At 54.2% G+C, this 16,588-nt stretch overlaps 4 protein-coding genes and 1 non-coding gene across 5 annotated transcripts; 3 read left to right on the top strand and 2 right to left on the bottom strand.

The window, feature by feature from the left end:
- Window positions 1–1,096: 1,096 nt before the first annotated feature.
- On the top strand, window positions 1,097–3,210 carry COL26b_001808 (uncharacterized protein; the record flags this gene model as incomplete). The annotated part of the gene is made up of 4 exons (XM_053174749.1): window positions 1,097–1,147; window positions 1,254–1,804; window positions 1,854–2,365; window positions 2,444–3,210. The coding sequence occupies 4 exons, from the start codon at window positions 1,097–1,099 to the stop codon at window positions 3,208–3,210; spliced, it is 1,881 nt and encodes a 626-aa protein (XP_053041372.1).
- An 824-nt stretch (window positions 3,211–4,034) lies between these two features.
- COL26b_001809 (uncharacterized protein) lies at window positions 4,035–4,346 on the top strand (the record flags this gene model as incomplete). Its single annotated transcript, XM_053174750.1, has 2 exons — window positions 4,035–4,197; window positions 4,297–4,346. The coding sequence occupies 2 exons, from the start codon at window positions 4,035–4,037 to the stop codon at window positions 4,344–4,346; spliced, it is 213 nt and encodes a 70-aa protein (XP_053041373.1).
- Window positions 4,347–8,707: 4,361 nt separating this feature from the next.
- Window positions 8,708–9,726, bottom strand: COL26b_001810 (uncharacterized protein; the record flags this gene model as incomplete). Its single annotated transcript, XM_053174751.1, has 5 exons — window positions 8,708–9,131; window positions 9,195–9,332; window positions 9,387–9,424; window positions 9,483–9,637; window positions 9,690–9,726. 5 exons carry the CDS (start codon window positions 9,724–9,726, stop codon window positions 8,708–8,710), a joined length of 792 nt encoding a protein of 263 aa, XP_053041374.1.
- A 1,559-nt stretch (window positions 9,727–11,285) lies between these two features.
- Window positions 11,286–11,357, top strand: COL26b_001811. Its single transcript has one exon. It is a non-coding gene; the product is annotated as a tRNA-Asp (tRNA).
- A 2,297-nt stretch (window positions 11,358–13,654) lies between these two features.
- Window positions 13,655–15,211, bottom strand: COL26b_001812 (uncharacterized protein; the record flags this gene model as incomplete). Its single annotated transcript, XM_053174752.1, has 1 exon — window positions 13,655–15,211. One exon carries the CDS (start codon window positions 15,209–15,211, stop codon window positions 13,655–13,657), a length of 1,557 nt encoding a protein of 518 aa, XP_053041375.1.
- Window positions 15,212–16,588: the final 1,377 nt, after the last annotated feature.

Genomic DNA, 16,588 nt, shown 5'->3' on the forward strand with positions numbered 1-16,588 from the left:
TCGGATGCAAGATGAGAAATAGTGGATTCCAGCTGTTGCCACTATTGAAGTGAATGACTCGGGCTTCAAACAACCAGGAGACAAAGTCAAGCTCTCACTCAACTCTCAAACGGTGTTCCCGCTTACCCGTCAGCTGGGTCGTATTTCAGGGGATGTGATTGTCTTTTGCTGTGCCTGTGCGACCCAACACTCCGAAGTGGTTCGGAACTTATCCTCAGACGTCGTTGCAGATGAAAGGCGCGCGGCGTGCACCACCTCAGGGTCCAGAGTCGGCCTGCAAGCGGTCGAGGCCCCTGGCCGTCGCCCTAATAGCGGAGTCGAATTAGCGCGACGTACGTCTCTTCCCCAGAGGACGTTTGTTGCGGCCAGCCAATCGCCAACATCCGACGGTCACCGGAACATCATTGGTCGCTCTTATCCCATTGTCCTTCGCTGACCTCCCGTCACCGCGATGTCTCACTAGACGGATGCCTGCTGCGTACCCCTAGACGCGTGGAGCTTTGAAAGCAATCGTTCATTCGCCGCTGCGACGCTCAGGTCATTGACCAGCGTCGACGAGAACCCGGCCGACAAGGAATACCCTCAAAACCACTCGTGCCATCGCCTCGTCAATCGGGGCAGACCCGGCTGTCCAAGCGTTCAACGGCTTTAACTCCCTCTTCGTCCGGACCCGGCGACTCAATTGATATCGTCCCTCGTCCTTTCTTCCCGTCCTGCTGGCTGGACCCCAAGTACCAGAACCGCTGTCGGTCCTGCTCCCCACGCTGTCATCCGGCTCGTCCACTATTCACCCCGCCGGTTCCTTCTGGACCCTCCCTCATTCCTCATCCATCGCGATGGAATCCAATGTCGACCCTGAAGGCACAGGCAGCAGCAATGCGCCCCCGCGACAGAGGGTCACGAACGCCTGCGAGGCCTGTAGAGCAGCCAAGGTGAAGTGCCAGCCTAGTGTGCAGACTGGAATATGTCGAAGGTGTGTGTGTCCACTCCGTCTTGGCTAGACGAGATGCTATCTTCCGATCTGCTTCGGCGTATAAGTCCATGTGCATACTGACCCGTTGGCCGATCGAATTAGGTGTCTGGAATTCAAGCGAGAATGCGTCTTTCGTACCGGCCCCAGGACACGCCGGCCACGTCAATCCAAACTGTGAGTATCCCGTTCCCCTTGTCGAATCCTTCAATCGCGGTCGTATCCCGTCATCTTGGCACTATCGGAACCTTTGTCCCCATGCTCATTCTTTGACAGGAACCAGGACGCTCCGCGGCCCCCTCCTCCGCCGGGCCCTTCCAAGACTTTTAGCATCGACTTTGAGATGCCCCAGTTGGAAGAGCCTGATGATGTTGACGGTCTTGCCGCGCGTCACGAGCGGTATATGGAGGAACTCTTGCCGTTGAACTCCGATCAGGACTCGATTGACATGATGTTTGGCCTCAGCGGCTCTGGCAGCGGCTCGCATTCCACTATTTCTTCACCGCCCTCGTCAGGACCCTCCGTCTCGGTATCGAGCTTCGGTTTGAAGCCTCAGTTCAACCTAGACTCGGCCGAGAAACTATTGCAGACCTTCCGGACCATGCTCAAGAACTTTCCGTGTGTCGCCCTACCGCCCGATGCCACCGTCACATCACTATCAAAGACGAAACCGTTCCTTCTTCTCGCCATCCTAGCGACAGCATCAGGTTCCAGTGCATTACAAGGGCACACGCTTTACGATGAAGAGTTCCGCAAGATTCTTGGCCTCAAGTTTGTTGCTGGCGGCGAGCGGACCTTGGAGCTCCTTCAAGGCCTCCTCATCTACACAGCATGGTAGGCCACCTCCATCTGGCTGACTTTGGATATACACTTACAGACCCAGGTACCCTTTTCATCTTCGCCCAAAGAGCAAGCAGGCATTTCAATACGTCCGCATGGCCGCCGAGATACTGCACGATCTCGAGCTCGTCGACCCGCCGTCAGGCGTCACCGCCGCGTCGCCCGTCACCCCAGATCGGCTCGACGGCATCCGCGCTTACCTCGCCTGCTTCTACCTGATCTCAGCGCACGTCTTGCCTTTCTTACAGTACTTCCGCAAAACCTCTCTGACCGATGCTAGGTTTGCAACCGGCTGGGCAAACACGTCGGCGCTCCAGTACACCTCCTGGACCGGCACATGCTGTGACATACTCGAGCACTCCTCCGCACTCAAGGGCGATCATATGCTCGCTTGGTTGGCTCGCCTGCAACATATCGTTGAGGAGGCGACAGAGCTGGCAAAAGTCAGGCCGAACTCTGAGCAGGTCAAGCAGCAAGTCCACTTTATGCACTTGGGTCTTGAAAGCCAGTTTAGGGAGTGGCAGGGCAACATACCCAGTGGTCTCAACGATCAACGTAAGCTTCCTGCTCCCTTTGATACATCCATGTGTTAACCGCGAAAAGATTCAATGACCATCGCAAATTTCTTCACAGAGATCTATCTCCTCTCAGCCCCAATCTTCCAGCTCCGTTCGACATCAAAAATAGGCGATAGCGATCTCGGACCTCCCATGCCCGTCAGCCGCCTCCAAAAGATCCTCACCCTGCTCCGCAGCTTCTTCGACTACATCCTGACCCTGGACAAATTGGACTTCATTTACTTCGCCTCAATAGACTGGGGCCGCTTCATTCAAGGTGTCATCGTCGCGATCCGCGTCTCCTTTCCTCTGCCACTATGTCCGGAATGGGACCATGCACGCGCTCGCGAGCAGCTGCAGTTCGACTCCTACCTGACGAGGCTATCGGCAAATCACGAGGAGCTCACCCCTGCGACGAAGACAATGGATGTCTTGTCTGCAAGCAAAGTCATCTTCTCGGTGATCAAGCGCAAGTACGAGGCCCGCGTGGCGAACATCGAAACGCCGGTGAACAAGCTACCGAGGACCATTCGAGGGTGTCCGATGTTTGATGGGACTTTGGACCCGTATTTCCCGATTTGGGATCAAGATTTCAACCGGAATGGTCCGCATGGTTTGGCGCAGCAGATGCCGAACGGAGCTTCCACCATGGTGAATGGTCAGCCGGTGTATCACGACCTCTGGGCTACGATGACGATGAACTGGCCGGATGGGTCTGCCGGGGACCCAAACCAGGCGCAAGATGGGTTCGATCTTGATTCAGGGCAAGATCCGTCTCTGCAGCTGGACCCGTCTTTTCAGGCGACTATGAATCTTGGCCCTTCGCCCAGTGGGAGTGGTTGACGGGTGCTCGTGTCGCTGGGACACTGAGCAGTTCACCCTTGGATTTGGTAAAGAGCTTGGATACTTTGGCTTTGGGCAGGGAGATTTTTGCAGCAAGGATATTTGAGGCGGGATCATCATCTTTTTGGATTTCATCTCAAGACACTCGAGAAAGGCTCTAGGCAGGCGCACAGTGAAGCGTAAATCGGAGAAAATCAATACCGACACTCTTCTTGATGATGAACATAAGAAACCATGCTCTTGGCAATATGTTTCAAGCATAAGTAGCATTGGAGGTTGTATTTGAGGACTCTAATTTGTTATGGGGCTTCCCTTTGTCTTTGCAAACCCCCTTGTTCCATGAGTGAAGGGCTCAGTCTTCCTTCACATTATATCATGCCTTGATGACATTCAGGTATCAGATCACAGATGAATTATAAGGGGGGGCAATAGTACAAGCCTTGAATGGCTTGGAAAAAACCGGTGGCATTCTTGATATTCTCGACCCGCAGCCAAGCTTGACTGCTTCCCGTGGCCCGTCATCTTCCCCGAAGCCGCTCGAGTATCAACCCCATCCCACGTCCCCTCAAGCCCATCCCTCGACGGGTGCCGCCTTGTGCATCTCCTCTCGGCGAGTGCGCCCGCCATCAACCCAGACCAAGCACCTTCCTGTCTTTCCGTGTTTTGTTTCCAAAACAAATTCTGCAAATACTGCTTTACCTGGGGCTGTTTTCAAACCTTCCACCAAACAACTCCCAAGCCAAACAACCCACCAGCAAATATTCACATCACCGAGACCAAATCCCAAACACACACCATTACAACCCCCCATAACACAAGCAAAAATGGACGACGAGCTCAAGCACCTCTTTACCCGCGCCACCGTCATCCAGAAGGATGTACAGGAGATCCTAGCCAAGCACGGCAAGGACGTCGAGATCATCGTTGCCGAGGACGACGGCACGAACCGCATCCGTCTGCTGTACCGCGACGACAAGGTCTACGCTAGTAAGTCATTTTCTTTTTTTTCCGTGATCATCCATGAGAGGCCATGAATCGAGAGCAACAGGCACAGGGAGAATGAAGGAACTGACGTTGTGGGTTTAGTGGTCGTTCCCTGGGTCTACTCTCCCAAGAAGAACATCCCGAAGATGTGATTAAGACGAGAAGGGGGACGGCGACGGTGCCAAGAGAATGGTCTGAGCTGGAGACATGGGGATCAAGATTTACTTGGACTCTTGTTCTCGTTCAGCTGGAATTTTGGGCGGTGTGCTGTGATCTCGCTTCGGATCGGTATCGGATTCAGGGGCCAACTGCGGTCGAGGTTGTGAAGCCTGTGACAACATGATAGGATCACCAGAATACTGAGCACCATTGAGACTGATCAAAGAAGCTTCCATTGCTCAGATGGCGTGTTGCCAATAGATCCCATCTCTTACCTCGAGCAGTCGTTACGTGATTTCGTGACTCCGTTTCTTGCCACAAACGCCTAAACCGAACCCGTATCCAAGGACTTGTTTTGGGTCTATCCATGTCTACCAGATTTTCTATTCGTTTATGAATCTCAGACGTGGATATCTGGACAGGGAATCAATGGTCAGTCGTCAAAGAGTGAAACCATATTGGCTTGGGGCAGGAAAGGCCTCGGGTGAAAGGCGCTACTCACAACATTGCAGATGCTAAAGCACAACTCAGCCCGGCTTGGACGCATATGATGGATTCAAAAGAACAATTCGAGCGAAAAGAGAAGTAGCGAACATTGAACGCATAGGTGACTTCCTTCTCTGCCAAAGAACTTATCGCCGATGGCTGATGGAGTGCAATTGGTATGCTAGTTGGGATCTAGGCCAAGTCGAGTCCGAAGCCGCGTCCACGCCGTCACTTAGATCACCAAGTAGTTTGATTATTTTGAAAATCACTTGAATGGACATTAAAACAGCTAGGCACACTGGTCCGGGCTGCCCTGGCAGCCTTGAAGCTCTGATATGTGCTAAGGATCAAATCCATTCTAAACAAAGACATGGAGCATTGTACATGGGTTTTGCTAGTCGGGCAGTGTTAGTTAGCTATCCGGGAAGTGTCCCCTATGATTCGTGATTATAGAGAGAACGATAGAAGTAGTAATCAGGATAACGACGACGACGAAGACGACGACGAAGACGACGACGAAAGCGAGAATAGGAAGTATAGTCGCTTTAGAAATAGGCTACGGATTGATTAGGTGTGTGGGGGCACTGCCCGACCAGCAAAACTCCTGTACATAACCATAAATCAGCAGACACCAGAGACAGTTGCATTTAATCCTCAGAAACGACTATTTTATGACTGAGAATGCATGGAACCTTCACAGAACCGTCGATTGGAATGCCAGCTTGCTTCTCTGACGAGGACTTCTCATTTCCTGCGCACCCCCTCTTCTCATATATCTGTATCTTATTTTCTGTTAAATTAAGGAATTCCCTAAAGGCTTGCTTGCAGTGACCATCAGAAAACCGTAGATTATGAGGGGGGGAAATCATCCTTCACTCTCAGGGAGACTTCATACGTCTCATCTCGTCACCGGAGTGACTTATTCTAAGCTACCTCTGGTATGGACGCAAGTGAGAAACATCACGTCATTCATGAACACATTCAAAGAGGCTTGAAAATTCTCGCACAACTCAAAAATCGGATCATATTTGCAGACAGGGCTCATCAACACACGCGTTGAAGTAATAGCATGAGATTCATGAGCCGGTCATCCACCGGATTCTAGTCTGGTAAAACTTTCAAGCTCCATCGTCCTTCGTCTCTCGATAGGACGTTGCAATAAGCAATTTTTTAGGTTATCTCCGTGAAAATAAAACCAGCGGTTCCTCTCTTAGACGCCAAGCTGCCGAGTCATCAGGCTCGCAAGTCAGAACACGCCTGCGTCTTCGAAACCACTTGACTGACCTGATGTTACTTTTCGAGGCGCTAACATTCACGAAAACCGAAAATCTAGAGTGAACTGATTGGACATAGAGCCCCAACACCCTGTTGTGACGGAGCAGGCCTATAATACCTCCCCTCATGACAACCATGCCGTTCGTATCCGTATCACGCACCCGAGTCAAGCGCCTGCCGTGCCTCGTTTCCTTATCCCAAGCGCCGTATACCGGGAAATGCAAGTCAGCTCACATCGTCTCACCCCTCGCGCTTGGCAGATGATCTCTCGACGAACTCATCCACGTTCAGCCTCAAGGGTCAGCCGGTGGCCAGAACCTTGCCTTGTTTCCCCCTCCCAGCGCCTCCAAATGACAGCTCACACCGGGCGGGTTACACGGCGGCGAAAATCATGTCCGCTTACAACCGCCGTTGCACGAGATGCACCGTCCTCGAACGAGATGGGGTCGCACGACCGCAGCCCCGGACCACCGGTGGAAGCAGATCCACATTAATCACCACCGGACCCGCCCGTCGGGCCCGGGGCCGGATCCCGCCCCTTCCTGGTCGAGGTGATGTGCACTGCAGAACAGAAGGCCCAGACCGCCGCCACCTCCGCGTTTTCCCTGCTCACACACCAACGACACCACCATCGCCAACGGAAATCGACAATCTCCATATGCAGGCGTCATCACATTTCTTCAACGTTTCGAATAGGTCTCTTTCGAGCTTCTTGCAGCATGCGGAATGCGCATTTCGCACTTTTCGCTAATCAAGGGCTACTAAGAGCACTTTCCGATGTGGATTCGATTCCCAGCGTGACAGTTTTCTCCTCGCGCCCCAGAACCCCTGCCACAACCACCCTCCATCTCCTAGCGGCTTGCCTCGGTTCCAACTTTTCTCACACACACTATGGCTGTGCCTCACATACATCCCACCTCGAAAATCAACCGCGTACCAAGTCTCACTCACCTCCCTTCACCGGTCCCGTCCCGTCCCTAGGGCCCCTCACCGGTGAAGCGAATCCCACCAGCCACGTCCGCCCACCTGCTCCAAGACCAGCGATACAGAACGCGGCCACACTCACGAGACACACCTCAAGTCACTCCCCGCCCACCCAGTGTGTACATGTCTACACCAAGACGATTGCCAAGGACCCCTTTGGGGAGGCTTAGGGGACAACAAGAGCCGTCCCATACCGCCCGTCCGTCCGTTTGCTAGACGAAACTGACAATGTCGCTGTCACGCTGCCATTCGTCGGCGCCCGCGCACACGCGGCGCAAGCCAGCAACCGTCACTCCTGGGCGCCACACCGAGGACAACCCGGCCTAGAACACGTCAGAAAAGGCAGGGCAAATCATGAGGTCGCGCGGGCGCGCCTCTTCTGCGCGTCTTTTTCCTGCGGCGTAGATTCGATTTAGCCTGCAGGATCTTGCGGGCGAGAAGCAGCTTCAGGCTGCCTGCAGTTCTCATCTCTTGTCTTGAGATGTTCATCTCATCCCATCGCGCAACTGCACCCCAGCAGCCGGATGTCTCGCGGCCCTTGACGGTTGCCTCGCTCTCGGCACTGACAAATTGCTTACCCTCATCTAGCCTGTGATCTCACATGATACCGGAAAATGCGGAAAATAAACGGCATTTCACCATGACATTGCTTTTGCTGCTCTCGATCCGAGCTTCGCAGTTTTCGGATGGCGCAAGTGCCGACATCCCACCCCATGGCCGAGGCCGCATGTCCCACGCGCCGAGGCAAACGGCGCCCGAAACGGCAGCTTTTTTCCTTCTCCATCGCCGCCGCCCGCGATGCAACCTCAGACTCAGAGGACACCTCCAACATCCCACGCGTGAGGTCGCCTTCACACCATTAGCCCCTGCGGCGGACGAATGAGAACCGGCACCCAAGGTTTTATGTCCAATGGAGATCTTGTCCATCCACCACACCTCTCTAACCCCAAAGGCAACGTGGTTGCCTCCCAAATCTGGTCTACGTGTCTGAGACGCCACGATATCGAAGCCCGTCAGTCGGGGAAATGGGTGTAGCGGCCGTTTCGGTGGCTTTTTTCGACACGCTGCTCTTGCAACCCTCAGAGAAGCTGTCAATCCTAGTTGGGTTTTGGTCGCTAACGCGATACGGCAGTTGTTCCCCAATGTCTCTGATAGCTTGGTCGGTGACTTTGCCAGCGCAGAGCCCATGTCTCAAACAACGCATGTCCATACATGGCTCTAATTCTCGTGTACCTTCCGCATTGGTTACCAAAGGAAGAGAGCTATTGAGACATTCAAAATGCAGTACAACTGATCGATTATGGAGGTGGCCTGATGCCCAACCTTGATCACGTAACTTCTCCGGCCACTTGCACCAGCGCCTCTTGATCCATTGCCGATGGATGAGGACAAAGTGCACAACAGGGAGAGTAGGGATGTTTTGACAGCTGTGTCTATTGAAGTCTAGTTGTTTCCGTTGTACTAGCCACCGCTCAACCAGCTCTTTGGGGTGTTCATGCAGCGCCTCGGCGATGGCCAGAGGTCGGCTCATCTTCCTCCAGGCTTCCGTCCGTATATCGACCATCTATGTGTCAAGTCAGTACCGCCGCCAGCACAACTCAAATACAACTTACATGGAGAAGTACGCATGGATACTCCTGTCCTTCAACTCCTTCCTCACCTCCATCGCAAACACCATCGTCTCCTCTCTAGTCCACTTCAGCCCCCTCGTGAACGGCGCCATGATAATACCTTCCCAATTCCCGGCAAAGTTCTCCTCGCACCAGAAACCGAGCTCTTTGTACTTTGAATGTCTCGCCCACGGATTCGTGGGCCACTTGAAACGGTGGACATGAACGTCCTCGAAACCCACGTCCACCATGACGTCTTTTAACCCCTGCACATCGACAAACGGGCGGCCCAAGATCTCCGAGGCCTCTGCCATCATGCACATGCATCTCGACAGAGCGGAGTCGGGCTTGAGGGTGCCGTCGTCGGATAAGGGGTTCACGTCGGCGTCGTTAAGCTCGAGGTAGCCCCCAGGGTTGAGATGGCTATCGGGTTTCGCGTCAGCTGCTGTATGAACGTGACAACGAGCACTTCTATTGGCCACTCACTCGTAGCATTGGGCGAGATATGCCCTCCAGTCGTTGATAGCAGACGTCATCATCCGGCTGTGGATGTAGTCGAAGGGGCGCGACCACGTCCATGGCTCCTCGATGTCGTCGATCTCAAACTTGACATTCGGCGGGACACTGGATGTGTTAAGCTTACATGACTTGAAGGCAACTTTGCTTGGGCAGACTTACTACTCTGGGAAGTTCGCAGAGAGGTCAACCCCGAGCACCTGGCACATCGAAATCGTCAGCCACAAGTCAGGTCCGCCGGAGCTGGTCCAGATATACCTCGGCCTCCGGGTGTTCGTCCCCGAATTCGATGGCCCAGATTCCGCTCCCCGTACCACAGTCGAGCACACGCCCTATGTGTGAGCTCATATCGTTCGGCGGCGCCGTGCCGAGCCTATTATCAAATGTGAGGAGGTACATGTTATGTTGAAGATCTGAAAAAACTGGTCAGCAGCTGTGGGTGTAAGTCACCTGGATGAGGCATACCCAGTCGATCGACTTCCTGCTCGTCGTTGGGATACATGTATTCTTCAAGGCAATGTCAGCGCGTATCTACCGACGGCGGACCTTGTGCAGAAGACTCACTGCCCTCCTTATACCTGTGATACGTCCTCCCATTCTCCGTCCGGTAGTTGAGAATCGACTTGTTGACGCTGGTGGTTGAAGAGGCGAGCTTCCGACAAGTCAGCCTCTGCTATTGTGGTATGAAAGCCCGGCGCTCTTACACTCGCAGTGTCGAAAACACTATCATTATCCGCGGGCTGTAAGTAACAGACACTTAGCCGTGAGAACAAACACAAATCAAGGTAAATGCTTTCCCCACATCTTCCGCGTCAATCTCGACGTCGAGGTGCGCCGTGATCTGGCCCTCCGTCACCGCTGGCGGGGAGGACGCCGCTGCGGCTGGCGAACCGGCTTTGGAACTGCGTCGAGACGCCGCCTTCTCGGACATCCTCTCGTGTCGGAAATTTCGCTTTTTACAGGTTCTGTTGGCCTGTCATTTCGAACAGGAAATCGCCGTCTTTAACGTCCAGTCCTTTTCCAGAAACAATTACGATCGCGCTGTCAGATATACAGCCCAGGAGAAAATACATAAAAGACGAAAAAAGGAAGAAAGAAGAGAGAATCCCCCCGTGTTGCGTCACATCCCGCGCGCGCTTGCGGCTCGCTCCATCTCATTATATCTCCTAGCCGCCCGACAAAAACCCCTCTCTCTAGACGGGGAAGCAGATCTGAGAAATGCAAATCGAACGCGACGGCGAACGGTCCAAGACATACATGGCACCTGGCGGGCAGATCACCGGTGGAGAGTAAGTCGGAACTGCTCCGCGGACGTATTAGAGCACAATCGATGGGGACGAAAAATAACGGGAATAAGACCAATCGTACGATGGACCAGAAAAAGGCGGCCGGGTGTGCTGCGGCCTTCGGACCGCACGCCTGCGGGATCTAGACGGCAAGGAGATGCGTTTGATGATGCACATCGCTGGATCCGGGTTGCCAAGTCGGGGGGCCCATTCAGTCACAAATCACGTAGATACGGGCGATGGGTGGTCGTGGGAGGGGAGCTTTTCTGCCAACGAGACAGTAATTCCTTCTGTAGTATCCTTTGAGAGATGCACGCTGCCAAAATGGCACTTTTCTTATTTCTGAGTAGAGGCAGCATGATCCAAAGCGGAAACCTACTCCACCGACGTTCCATCGTCGAAATTCTGCGGTCTTTGAAGACTATGACAGGTGATTGCTCACAAAGAACCAAACATGCATCGAGACTACGTGATGTTTATGCGTGATGTTTGGAATTCACATGCGATTTGCGTGGGCAGTATTCTTTCACCATCTAAGAAAAGACTAGACAAGGCGGGACAGAGATGAGGACAGAGACAAAAGGAAATACAGTTGTAAATATATACTAAAACCACAGAGAACATTTCCCTGAATTCTTTTATTTTCTTTTATTTCTTCATCTTATCACTTTCAAAGTGCTTGAAATCGGAGCATCTGAGCTGAGGACCTCCGCTTGCCCGCTTTGGTGTGGCTCTCAACCACCAGGATTACTGATCTATCCAACGACAACACCAATCCTCGATAGTCTAGTGGTGAGGATATCGGCTTGTCACGCCGGGGACCGGGGTTCAATTCCCCGTCGAGGAGATTCTTTTTGCCTTTTTGACCATGTATCCATCCATACTTGATGCGGCGCAGAAGGCGTCAATGAAGATAATGTAGTCCGTAGTCTTAGTCGTTGAGCGCCATAGTGTTGAGGGGAAGTCAAATTCCAAGGCGTCGTTATGGCTTCACCGCGCCTCCTCAAAAACAACCTGGATGGAAAGCATGTGCAGCAGACAAAGTCCAATACAAACGCCGATGACGAGTCGATGAACGCAATGCCCAACTTTTGTCTTCGTGTCCGCAAGATGCACTCTTAAAAAATCACGAGTTCGAAAGAAGACGAAAGGGTCGAGCGAGTAAAACGCCAAGACACTGCCGAAAGGAAAAAAAAATCCGCGTCCCCATCTTTCCCGCTGGATCATCCGGGGTAGATAGACAGAGATAGCGTAAGGCTCAGGCAATTCAGAAGGGGACCAAGAAAATTAGGGGACCACCGATGGTAACGGAACTGGCACAGGGGGGGAAATAAAACCCGCGGCAATGCAAACACTGTAACTCGGGGTGGGCTCAGGGATATCCCTCCTCGGCCCCCCGAAAATACATCGTGGACGCGCGCGCGCGCGAGCGCGAAAGGGCGGCGACGCGACTAGACCAAAGACGGGGCCCTTCCGACCTTGTGCGACGTGAAGCAAGGTAAGGTAATCCATCATCCACCCGGCCCAGCTTCGGGTTCCTGTCCATCAAGCGGGGCGGTGTGGTGGCGGCGGCGGTTCTCGAGACAGGAAGGTGTTGGCAGTCACTGTTCCCCCCCAACCGAAAAACAGGCCGCGGAACCCACCTAGCCCACCAAAACTTTACCTTCCCACCGGGAACGGGATCGTCACGCGCTGTCACAACCTCAATGGGTCCAGATCATGGGCACAAACTTGAGTCCCGGTTTGTCTAGTCACAACAGAAATCAAACTCCTTTCTTGGCCTAATAGTATCCCATAAGAGGGTATGTTTCGCTCTCAATGGTGAAAAAGAAAATTGGCAAGGAAACAACACAGGAAACACGTCAAAAACCGAAACAATTGGGGAAAACGCCGGGAATGGGCGTCTTCCCGCCAGGACAACCCTTCCAACCCCGCCTCTTCGGTCCCCATGACGCAGCCTGCTCACAGAGTGTCCCAACCATTGTGCTTTGCGCGATGCTGGTGATCCCCCCTTCCCGTCTTTGATGCCAAACAAGAACCCCAGTTGAATGCGTACCCATGCCTTTGTGCGTGCCTGACAGAGGGAAAAGATGCAGTCTTGCCTCCCATGCCCAGAATGGAGGACGCGCCGTTGCCAGACTGCCTTCTCTTCCCTTCCGCCTTCTCTCTTTCCGTGTTTGCGTTCTTTAAAAATCCGTGTCCTTTATGACCCAAATGTGTGCGTTGCGCGCGATTAAAACGATGACTTTCGGCCTCCGTGCCTTTTGAGGGGTTTTGCTGTTAGATCAACTTTGAATCCATTCGCTTTCTTCTGTGCTTTTGGGCATTTTCTCTTTTTGGTTGACTCATGCCATGCTCCTGAAAACCCAACACAACGCTCCCCCGTACGCATCAATCGCTAATCGCTGTGCCAGTGAATATCCCATTCCCCCGCGAGTTTCTTTGTCCTTAGTCCCGTTGCCCCAGATCCTGAGAATGCTTCGCAAAACAGCATCGCAAAACGTATCGAACCCAGAAACTCCGTCCTCGAGTCGTTGGCGCAGGGTATAATAGTCCGCAGGGACGTGAGACTAGATTCCCCGAAGCTCGTCTACCGTAGTAAATGTCCGATCCACGCGCCATGCTGAATGAAAGAAAGGAAACCAGACCGGCGCCATTATCGAAAACAAAAAAGGGGGGAATAAGAGAAACGAGAGTTAAACCGAGCTACTTCAATCAAAACCTCGACGTTGCCGCGCCCCTGGACCGAGGTGGCCCATAACGAAGCGCCTCCTGATGCACGTCTTCCGTTCCCGAGAAGCTCACGCGATTCCGAGTCATAAAAAGGGCCCAGTCGCTCAAAGCCAAGATGGGAATCGTGTAAAGTTGATGTAAGAAATGAGAAGATGAGTGCCGAGATGAGATGCCAATGTAAATGCGTATGCGCCGTGTGGCAAAGAGTGCCGCAAACCCAGGGTCTGAACCCATTGAAAAGCTTGGGTAGAGAGACAATGTCCCGAGACGGACTGTCCGTCGATGCCGTCCCCAGTCCGTCTGGTTACCTCAATGTCGTCGTATATTCATCCAGGAACACCGTAACGCCCAATTATTTCGCCACAGTGCGTCCCAATGCCCTAGGGCAGCTTTAGCCCATCCTCTGAACATTTACCTGCCCAGCATGTGAGGTGGCAGGTAGTTGGAGTTGTTTCCGTTCATCAAAGATCCAGGCCCGCCGGCCGTCATGGCGCCGCTGTACCCATTCCATACATTACTGTTGCTGCTAGCGGGGAATCCAGCAACAGTGTACGACTGTGCGGTCGAACTACCGTTGAAGCGGCCAGCGCCTAGGCCTGGGGGAGCTGCGAGGCCAGGAGGGGGCCCACTGGCGGTCTTGAAACCGTTTGTAGAACCCGTCATCATGCCCCCCATGGGTGAAGTGGCCTGGCCGGGAGTTTGACCAGATCGAACGCCAAGAGGGTTCTTGGAGAAGCTCAAGCGAATGCCACCTTTGACGCTGTTGTGCAAGGGCTGGCCGTAGAGATCGTGGAGAGCCTTGGTAGCGAAGGAAACGTCCTCAAACTCAACAAAACACATTGGGCCGTTCTGCTTGGTCCGGAAGCAGAGGCGCTTATATCCTCGTTGCTTGGAGAACATAGCCTTGAGCTCTTCCTCGGAAGTGTCGATGGGAAGGTTACCGACGTACAGAGTATTGCACGGCGGGTTCTGGTCGGCTGGGTTCACCGGGGGGAAGTTATGCCGGGCGTACGGGTGGCCACCTGCCATGTGAAAGGGCATCCCCCCGTGTGGGCCGCTGCCCAAGACGGTTGGCGACATGGTAGCTGGATGAGCTGACATCGGCCCCATCCCTTGCTGACCATATTGCGGCAGAGATGATGGGCCAGAAGACGAGCTGGTGTTGAGGGATAGGTTGGCCAGACGCGAGATGGGTAGCTGTGGGGCGGTGGCCCGTCGCTGGGACGTGGCGCCGTTTTCCGCGTAGGCGACCGGGTCCTTCAGCAACTCACCAGTGTCGTCGTCGTCGCCGGCGTCGTCATTGATCATTGATTTCCCTGTGGCGCGAGTTCGCTCCGACAGATGGTTTCCGATTGGTGACTGCGGGGAGAACAGATTCTGGTAATGCGCGCTGGACTCGGGATTTGGCAATTCGCTGGAGCCGTAGATAGCGTTCAGGGGCGGCGAGATCTTCTCGAGAGGCTGAAACCCCCCGTTGAATCGCGATGGCTGTCGCGATGTTGGCGCAGAGGATGTCGCGGAGGAAGCGGTGCTCGACGGCCCAGTACCTGCAGGCTCGGCGTATCGCCTCGAGGTGGTCGGACTTCCTCCAAGAATCTCAACAATCATGTTCGCGTCGTTGGAAATGTTGGACTTTCCGTCCAGCATGTTTTTCGCCTCGATTGCGCCGTTCGTGGTCCTGAACTTCAGAATGGCCGATCGGAATCCCTTGTCGTCCGAATGGTCCACGGGAAGAACCTCAACGTCCACCAATTCCTTGGACCACACGACCATGAGGCGGAGCGACTCTTCGGAAGTGTTCAAAGGGAGACGTCGAATGAGGACGGAAGAAACGGCGGGACCTGCGTTAGCGAACGGGGTGCCTACGGGCTTTGTCGCATCGAAGGGGTTGACGGAGGACAGGAACGCAGGTTGGCCGTTGGACGACCTGAAAGGGTGCGATTGTTGCAGAAAAGCCGGCGCAGCCATGGCAGTCTTCGTTATCGTATTTGTCGGATGGAATGGACTTGCGCGACTCGTTGTCATTTCAAGAAAAGTCGAGGTATCGCCAATGAGGCTGAGTGTGCGCGGCTGGTTCACCTTTACTCGCCGGTCATCCGCCGGTGGTTCGGTGCATGCGCTGGCGCGTGGTTCCCGGGGGGTTGCGTTGTGGTTGCGGGAGATTGCTGGAAACTTGCGACAATCGCGCTGATCACAGAAGTGATTGCCTGAGTACTTGAGAAGGAGGGTGCAGATTGCTGGACGTAAACGCGCTCCAAAATATCGTGCGTCGACGACAGTCTCTGAGGGGCGGCCAGCCAGAGGGCGATAAAAGAATGCAGCCTGCTACAAGGGCGATGTGGAAAAGTTGGGGGGGGGGCTGGACTCGGTTTTGGTGGAGAGGGAAGGGAGAGGGAGCGTGCGAGTAGTGCGAGATGAGCTGTCGCAAGGTTATATCGTGCCTTAAAGTTCGGGGACGACGAGAGAAAAGGATACGGTGCCTATGTACCGCGAGGTGGTGGTAGTATTGACGGCAGAGGGGGGACGTAAAGACAAGGTGTGTTGATGGGAAGTGTGCGAGGGTGAGGGAAGAGCAGGAGGAATGGCGTATGGTGTGGTGTGCGCGCCTTGATGGGTTGGGTTGGGTGCGCCGCGGTGCGGTGCGGTGCGTCAGGACAGGAGAGGACGGGCGGCTGGCCTGCTTCGTTCAAGGAGCATGGGGGAAGGAAGCAACAGCACGCATCTGCGGGTGTGGATGCTACTGGGCTGCTGGTTGCGTTCGAGAGTCGGGTCGCTTCTGGGACTGGACGGAGACCAGGACTGGGACTTGGGTACCGGCGCGCGGTAGGTATGCAGCAGGTACTTTGGGGAAACGGAAGCCCAGGGTTGTTGCAGGACGATGGACGATGAGAGAGATGGGGGATATCGAGGAAGATCCCACGCCAACGTACCCAAGGTACCTTATCCCGCAGCAGGCCAGTTAATTGAACGCTCGCTGAGAGAGAGGGTGTGTGGAAACGAGAGTCGGTCGTACTATGGACGTAGTGGCCACTGGATGCTGGGCCCGGGGGCGTCGACGGTGTTTCCCTTGGGGTGGTGGCCCTTGTTCGAGCGTTGAGTCTGGTCCAGGCCGCAGCCCAGTCACGGTTGGACTTGGGCCTTGGGTTGGGGGGAGGGACAAGGGAGGAAGTTGTTGTGGAGTATCAATTGCGCGCCGCCGCTGGAGTATTCGGGAGCGACGTATCGTACCAATCAGAGGCTGATCGCGTAGAGTTGGGAAGGGTTCGGTGTGGGCTAAGGCAATGCTAAGGCATATGTAGAAATGTATACTTTCTGTGTACCTTGCCCGGTGGGGAGCGACGCGAC

This window comes from Colletotrichum chrysophilum, assembly GCF_026319265.1.
Source record: "Colletotrichum chrysophilum strain AFK26 chromosome Unknown scaffold_8, whole genome shotgun sequence".
Lineage (NCBI taxonomy): Eukaryota > Fungi > Ascomycota > Sordariomycetes > Glomerellales > Glomerellaceae > Colletotrichum > Colletotrichum chrysophilum.